The 9,006-nt window shown below is 31.2% G+C and overlaps 1 protein-coding gene and 1 long non-coding RNA gene across 2 annotated transcripts; one reads left to right on the top strand and one right to left on the bottom strand.

Moving 5' to 3' along the window:
- The first annotated feature begins 361 nt into the window (after positions 1-361).
- LOC125370624 lies at positions 362-1,945 on the top strand. Its single transcript, XM_048376913.1, has 4 exons — positions 362-448; positions 493-759; positions 817-1,444; positions 1,789-1,945. Exons 1-4 carry the CDS (start codon positions 362-364, stop codon positions 1,800-1,802), a joined length of 996 nt encoding a protein of 331 aa, XP_048232870.1. The 3' UTR covers positions 1,803-1,945.
- Positions 1,946-2,688: 743 nt separating this feature from the next.
- On the bottom strand, positions 2,689-4,394 carry LOC125370525. Its single transcript, XR_007216561.1, has 2 exons — positions 4,170-4,394; positions 2,689-3,007 (listed from the first exon to the last, which is right to left on the bottom strand). It is a non-coding gene; the product is annotated as an uncharacterized LOC125370525 (long non-coding RNA).
- Positions 4,395-9,006: the final 4,612 nt, after the last annotated feature.

Raw genomic sequence — 9,006 nt, 5'->3', positions numbered from 1 at the left:
ACATAATTAGTTATACCAAAGAGAAGAGAAAAGGAAGTGTTGGTGTAGAATTATACTATCTTCTAGAAGACTCTGCATATTCTAGAAGCATTTCCTCCATTCTGTTACAACGGCATCATTCCCTGCACATCATTCCATTCTATGATTCTCTCACATTTTCTGTTATTCTTTCTGTCCTTTATTCTGCTATACAGCTGAGCTAGCAAAGATATTTTTCTCTTTCTTTCTTAGATAGCAAGTGAACTTTGTGTATATATAGATACCATTGTAAAGCTTTTCCTGGTTGGTTTTTGACCTCTAAATTGTTCATGGTATCAGAGCACCAAGATCAGGTGCCTGAATAACCTTTTCTTTTGCTATCATGGCTGATAGTGATAACCCAACTAATAGAACCAGTAATGGAGATCCTTTTCTCCTTCAAGGTTTTGATCATCCTGGTATGGTTCTGGTAACAACACCATTAACAGGAATTAATTTTCTTATATGGAGCAGATCGATGAAGATTGCTTTGGGAGCAAAATGAAGCTGGGATTTGTTAATGGGAAGATTCCTATCCCTGATGAAGAAAGTCTTGAATTTGAAACTTGGACCAGAGTTAACTACATGGTAACCTCCTGGATCTTAAACTCCATTTCTAAAGAGATAGTTGATGGTTTTCTCTATACAACTACTGCAAAGGAGCTATGGGATGAGATAGCAGAGCGCTATGGAGAAAGTAATGGGCCTCTCCTATATCAACTTCAAAGAGAAATTTCCTCAGTTTCACAAGGAAATGAATCAGTTTCTACTTACTACACCAGGCTTAAACGCCTATAGGATGAATTTGCTTGTTTATTGCCCTTGCCAGCTTGTTCTTGTGGTGCATCAAAGGCTGTATCTGATCTGCACTCCATGAATAGGCTGATGCAATTTCTGATGGGTTTAAATGATTGCTATAATAATACCAAGAATCAGATCTTGGTCATGGAACCTCTTCCCTCTGTTAATCGTGCATACTCTATGATGCTTAATGTGGAAAAGCAGAAGGAGGTTCACATCAATTTCAATGAGCATATAGAAGGAACTGGTTTGATGGTTAAGACTCAAGGAAGTTCTCAGGAAAACCCTTTCTTTTCCAAGGTTCTTAGCAAGAAGGATAAAGAAAAACAACAGTGTGAGCATTGCAAACAGAAGGGTCACTTAAAGGAATCTTGTTTCAAACTTCATGGCTATCCAGATTGGTTCAAAGAGCTAAAAGACCAACAAAAGAAAGGAACACTGAAGGCTACAACTAACATGGTTGATAGTCCTTTAGACTATGATTCTGAAGGAAAGGAGGAAGGAAAGAAGAACAGGCAAGATGACATTGCAAGTCTGGTTCAGCAAGAAATTCAAAGGCTGATGAAAAGGAAAGTACTCACAGAAGGTAATTTCATGAATCTTGCTATGATGGATGGCTATGCAGGTAAAGATTCTCAACTAAAATTTGCTTTAAGTATTGCTTCAAGTACTGCTAATTTATCTGAAACTGGTGCCTGGATATTGGATACTGGAGCCACTAATCACATGACTGGAACTAAATTTTTTTTTAAACATCTTAAACCACCACATAGACCTACCCCTATTTTCTTACCTGATGGCACTATCAGGTATATTGATAGTATTAGAAACATAAACCTGGAAAATAAAATTACTTTGAATGATGTTCTTTACATACCAAGTTTTAAATTCAATCTCATCTTTGTTCATAAACATGCTAAGACTGCTAAACTTGAATGTACCTTTACACCCACTGATTGCACTTTGCAGGACCTTCAGACTAAAACTATACTGGCCACAGGAAAAGCTCTAGGAAGCCTCTACATCCTGGATACTCTTAGTTTTAAGAATTCAAAGTGTAATGTTTCAAAGTTATTTTTAAATTCTGAAAGAAACGTTCTACCTTGTACTGCAGTCATCAATAAAAAAAATTCTCCTTCAAAACATGTTTTATGGCATAATCGTTTTGGACATTGTCCTATAAGTGTTTTGCAGCATGATGAATTTTTCCATAACTTAAAATTAAAAGATCTTCTTGGATGTGAAATTTTTCATAAATCAAAGCAACATCGTTTACCTTTTCAGATTAGTCAAACTACCACTAAAGAACCTTTCAGTCTCATTCACTTAGACATTTGGGGTCCTTACAAGCTTCAATCTATAGAGGGAGCAAGATATGTTCTTACTATTGTAGATGATTTTTCCAGAACCACATGGACTTTTCTTATGGCTAATAAAACTCTTACCACCTCCATATTCTCTCATTTCATCAATATGATTCAAAATCAACATGAAAAGGTTATTAAAACTGTTCGTAGTGACAATGGAACTGAATTCACTAACTCTGAATTTCAAAAACTCCTAACTGAAAGAGGTATAAATCATCAAAAATCTTGTCCCTATACTCCACAACAAAATGGAGTTGTGGAGAGAAAACATAAACATCTGCTACAAGTAGCTAGGGCCTTAATGTTCCAATCTTGTTTACCAAAAAAATTTTGGGGTAGCTCAATACTTATGGCAACCCACATCATAAACAGAACACCATCTTCCATTTTACAATGGAAAACTCCATATGAACAGCTACATAAAACTACCCCTAACTATACAGATTTTAAAACTTTTGGTTGTCTGTGTTTTATGACAAATACTCATCCAAATAGAGACAAATTTGAACAAAGAGCTTACAAATGTGTTTTCATTGGCCATAGTCATGGTCAGAAAGGTTACAAAGTTTATAACTTAGAAAATCACAAAATCTATGTTTCAAGGCATGTAAAATTTTATGAATCTATTTTTCCTTTTTCTGAAACTAAGAGTATCCATGATGAGAATCCTCTTCCTATTGCTATAGATGAAAGCCCTGATTTCCCTTCTCCTGATATTCAAACACCAACTGAAAATAACTTAGAGCAAACACTTGAACCCCAAAATTCTCCCACTTCTTCTGATCACACTCAAAATCCCATAGTCATCACTGCACTAGCACCTACCAAACAAAGTACCATAATCAAAAGCAAGCCTTCATGGCTAAAAGACTATGTCACCAACCTCACCACTGTGCCAACTCTCAACACTCAAATTAAAATAAAGAATTTGACTCAATACACACCTAACACTTTTCCTTTTTCACAAACCACAAACCTATCACAACAATATGCATCCTTTTTGGCAAATGTATCTAATATGCAGGAACCAGTTTAATATAAACAAGCTTGTACTGATCAATCTTGGAGATTAGCTATGGAGAATGAACTACAAGCTTTAGAGAAAAATGGCACTTGGGATTTGGTGGAATTACCAACTGATAAGAAGGCTATCGGTTGTAAATGGGTTTTCAAGCACAAACTGAAGCCAGATGGTACTGTGGATAGACACAAAGCCAGGCTAGTGGCAAAGGATTTTCACCAATTGGAAGGAATTGATTATTTTGAAAGCTTCTCACCAGTAGCAAAGATTGTTACTGTCAGAATCTTTATTGCCATTGCCACTACAAAGTCTTGGCCTATTCACCAACTAGACATAAACAATGCTTTTCTGCATGGTTTTCTTGAAGAAGAAGTCTACATGACACTCCCAGAGGGATACTCTCAAGCCAAAGAGAATACAGTCTGCAAGTTAAAAAGGTCCCTATATGGTCTGAAACAAGCATCAAGGCAATGGAATGCTGAATTCTGTGATAAAGTGAAGGCTGCTGGTTTCAGACAGTCAACATTTGACAATTGCTTGTTCATCAAACAAACTTCAGACATCTTCACAGTTCTGATTATTTATGTTGATGACATTCTGATAACTGGAACTTCAGAATCTGATATTGCTTTTATGAAAAGATACCTGGATAAACAGTTCACCATTAAAGATCTTGGTCATGCCAAATACTTTCTGGGGCTTGAAATAGCAAGAGGCTCTCAAAGAACTGTGATAAATCAAAGAAAATATTTGCTAGACATTCTTTCAGATGTTGGTCTACTGGGTGCAAAGCCTGCTACTACTCCCTTGCCCAAAGGTCTAAAGTTACATTCTACTTCTGGTCCTCTTTTGTCAGAACCAGAAAAGTACAAGAGGCTTATTGGAAAATTACTCTATTTAAACATCAGTAGGCCAGATATAACCTACTCATCCGAAAGAACTTAGTCAATTTGTTAACTCACCATGTGAAACACATTGGGCTGCAGCTCTTCATCTTCTCAAATACCTTAAAGGTAGTCCTTCCCTTGGTCTCCTCTATTCCAACAACAATAACCTGCAGTTACAAGCATTCAGTGATGCAGATTGGGCATCCTGCATGGATTCTAGGAGGTCCTTAGCTGGCTTCTGCGTTTTCCTTGGTCCTTCACTCATTAGCTGGAAAACCAAGAAGCAAACCACAGTATCAAGATCTTCTCGTAGGCGAATACAAGCCTTAAAGAATCGTTTGTGAGCTACAATGGATCTCATATGTTCTTAAAGATTTTAACATCGACGTCCACACTCCCATCCCACTCTGGTGTGACAACAGAGCAGCTCTCCATATAACAGCCAACCCAGTTTTTCATGAAAGAACCAAACATCTGGACATCGATTGCCACTTAGTCAGAGATCAGTATAAGCAAGGCTTTGTTTATCCCACACATATTCCTTCTCAACAACAACCAGCAGACATCTTCACAAAATCTTTGGCTGCTCCTCAGTTCAAACACTTGTTGCTCAAGTTGGGATTGTTTGATCTCCACCAATCTCCAACTTGAAGGGGGGATGTAGAATTATACTATCTTCTAGAAGACTCTGCATATTCTAGAAGCATTTCCTCCATTCTGTTACAACGGCATCATTCCCTGCACATCATTCCATTCTATGATTCTCTGACATTTTCTGTTATTCTTTCATCCTTTATTCGCTATACAAATTTGAGCTAGCAAAGATATTTTTCTCTTTCTTTCTTAGATAGCAAGTGAACTTTGTGTATATATAGATACCATTGTAAAGCTTTTCCTGGTTGGTTTTTGACCTCTAAATTGTTCAGTTGGATAATGCTATAACTTAGCTGTAATGCTGCAAGAGAAACTTTGTCATGCCTATATACAAATATATTAAATGTGCTGTCCTGAATTTCAGGAATTTTCAACAAATTAGGCCTTTGAAACAAAATCCCCTTTCACTTGAAAGTTGAAACATGATCAATATCTTATTCTCTCCCTCTTTCCCTCTCTTATAGGTTTATATAATATCATAAGCAAAAGTGGGGAGAAGTCCATGTACTTCGACCCAAAATTCAATTACAAACCCATTGTTCAAAATATCTCATTTAAGTCCTTAAAGTTTGAAAAAATGATCCAATTAATTCTGAATTTCTAATACTATTAATAGTCTCTTAATACTCTTTCTATTCCATTATAAATCGTCTCTTTTTCAAATGAATGAAATTTCAATTATCTGTCACTTTTACATATTCAATACAACATTAATTTTTTCTTTTCTATTTTATCCTTATGTTGGAACCAGTGTAATAAATTTTAGAATATTTATAGAAGAATAAATTAGTCTAATTTAGCATTTTTTACCTTATAATTGACCCTATTAGATGTTTTCTTAATCCGAGTGAATTACTAAAAAATAATAATTATGACGGAATGAATAGAGTAATATCTTAACACTTAACCTATAATTTTAGTCTTTTATTTTCAAAAGGAAATTTAATTCGGATATATAACTGAATCATAATTCCATAAATAAAAATATTTTAAATGGCAAGTTTATAATTAAACTTTGAGATAAATAGAGGCTTATCCGGATCTTTTGCCAAATATAAAAAAAAAAAAAAAAAAAAAAAAAAAAAGAAGAAGAAATTGATAGAAAAAGAATTAGGGTGGGGACGGTAATATGCATTTCATGTCATAATCTCTCCCGTGTGGCATATTGATTTTTCATTCTCTCTCTTTTTCTTTTGTACTTTGCATTATAGACCAAAAAGAAAAAGAGAGACCCACCACACAGACACTTCTCTCCTTCCTCTTAGCTTCTTCTATTTTTCTCCAACCCATCATTATTTCTTCTTCTCTCTTTCCTTAATCATATTGCCTCTCATTAATTATATTTGCCCTCTCTCCTAAAATAACACTAAGGAAAAAGCAAAAGAATACCAACATCCATTCATTATTTTTGCATTCAAGAATTTTAGTTCCTCCTATTTTTCTGGTGGACAATTAAAGGGCATTATTTTGCAGTTGTCTAGCAACTTGCAATTGCTACCTGAAATCAACTTTTTCAAGTTAAAATAACTTCTGAATTATTTTTATTTAGAAATAAATTCCTTTTTTTTTTATGTGACATATAATAAATGTAGAACTCGTTTAAATTTTTTATTTAGAATTAAAGAGATAAAAGATTTAGAAAAAGAGAGGAAAATGAACTAAAAATAAATAATATAGATTTGGTATAATTATAATAAAATCTGTAATTCATTGAAATAGAATTCTAAATGACTAAAATAGAATAAAATATTTTTATCCTCTTATAGTTGTTACCAAACCATAAAAATTAAATTTGCTAATGTAGAAAAATATTAGGGACTAAAGTGCACTGAAGCAAAGTTCAGAAGAGTTTTTTCTTAATAGTCACCATGAAAACTTAATATAGAGGGATCTAAATTTCAATATATATTCACCGCTAGGCTAAATTTGTGGGTGCTATAGCCTTAACTAAAACAATGAATTCTCTGAGTGATTTGAACTTGTAAGAACTTCTTACTGCCTCTTTGTACGTTATTATTAAATTTAATAAGTACTTTTTAAATTCTCAAATTTTAATTTTAGTGTTCAGTAATATTATCTATACTGATATGGATTGAACTCTAACGATAATAAAAAAAAGTTGAGTTTATATTAGAGTCGTTGACTAATTCTTTTATTAAAATATTATCGTTTAAGTATAAAATATTATATCTTTTTTCTTTTTTTAACTTTAAAAACTCAATAATTTTATGAATTTAAATGATAGTATTTTAGTAATGTAAGTGTTGACTCAGTTTTTTTTTTTTTTTTTACTGTCGTTAAAGTTCACGTTATATCAAAAAATTTGGTTAATAATTTCATTAGACGCTAAAATTATATACTGAAATTCTTAAAGATTTTAGGACTATATACAAAATTTACTAATAACTTAAAATACAGAATTTGTTTTTGCCCATTAAGCCATATGCTTCACAAAACTCTAGTTATATTCATTTCTCTTCATCTTCATACATAGCCAGTAGTGTTGTTGTCCCCCATTGGTATCTGTTGGTGGTGGAAATGCTAATGGCCTCAGAGAGCATTTGTAGAGACAAAGAATGTAGAAGATAAAATTGAAGGCAAGAAGAGGGGAAAGAAGATGACTTCATCTAATAATTTCATTAATTATTATTATTATTATTTGTTTCAATTGAGCCCACAACTGCAGATGGGGCAAATGAGTCAATGTCAGCCACAATATAGGTTGTGGCACACACTATCAACAAAATGGACACATTAGCAACCGAAATTGGAGAATATGTGCTAATTTATTAAAATAAAGGAAGACATAAACATTTAAGGATATTTTCAATGGCAGAATTTTCACATAATTGCTCACCTTACATATTTTATATATATATATATATACAATTCTTGAGAAAGCAACACTAAAGCATTACTTATGGATTTTTCTATAATACATCTATTACATTGATGCATTTAGAAATAACATTTTATTATAAGTTAATTTATTTCGGGTTAATTTTTATATATTGTCTAAGTAAATCAGATAATGGTAAGATCCTCACTTTTTAAATATATGACATTTAAAATAAAAAATATGAGCTAAATTATTTATTGAATTTGGTTTATTAATAATATGAGTCATTTTTATAACTTTATATTAATTATTATCTTTAAAATAGATTAAAAATATTAACTTTATTATTATAAATGAGCTTATAATATATATTACAAATTCTTATTTTTATTGAAAGTATATATATCTAATTAGAGTTTTATTTCATTTATCATGATATTTTTAAAGTAAAAAACTTGCAAGCTAAAAAAGAAATTGTTTTTTAAGGAGTAGAAGAAAAATTATTATTTATTTTTGTTTATGTTTCAATACATAATCAGATTTATTAAAACTATATAATTCTTCCTCTTTTAATTAAGGGTAAACTTCAAAAAATTACATTATGGTTTGACACTTGAGAGAGAGAAGTATTTTTTGTATCAAAGAAGTAACAAATATTTTATTTTTTAAACATTTTTGAGATACATTCAATATTTTCTTTTTATTTTTTAGATTATAAACTACATAAATTTTTAATAACATAAGTATTTTTAAATAATTTAGCATCCAATTAGATATTTTATAATTATAATAAATTGTTAAAATAAATATTTTTTAATTTCAATCAAATTTTAAAAAAATTAAATAGAATCTTAATATATTCATAAATTATGTAATACATTAATAAATGTTATATTGCTTATAAAATTATAATTTAATAATAATTCATGTTTAATACATGTAAAAATATATAAAAATAATAAAAATATAAATATGTCTAAGAAATATTAAAAAAATAAAACACATAGTACTCATTTGATATAAAAAATATCTCCGTTCTTCAAGTGAAAAAATATCAAACCACGAGGTAATTTTTTTAAACTTCGTCCTTTAATTAACATGACACAAATTCTTTACTAAATTCATGCAGAGTTATTATATACTTATTAAAACCATGATTTTTTCTTTTTGGATAAAGATAGGTATTTGCCTCATCATTATTAACATGAAACAGATATTTACTTATTTTATTGTAAAAAGTACTGCAACTGTCAATATTAGTTAGAAATTTTTTATTACCAACATAAATAAATTAAATGGCTCCCACTATGCCAATTTAATTTGCATAGCTTATGCCAATTTAATTTACATAGCTTATTGCAATTAATCTGCATAGCTTATTAAATTATATAACTCCTGAGTTATATTACACTTGATAAC

Source organism: Ricinus communis, chromosome 7 (assembly GCF_019578655.1).
Source record: "Ricinus communis isolate WT05 ecotype wild-type chromosome 7, ASM1957865v1, whole genome shotgun sequence".
Classification (NCBI taxonomy): Eukaryota; Viridiplantae; Streptophyta; class Magnoliopsida; order Malpighiales; family Euphorbiaceae; genus Ricinus; species Ricinus communis.
This window is presented reverse-complemented; position numbering and strand designations above follow the sequence as displayed.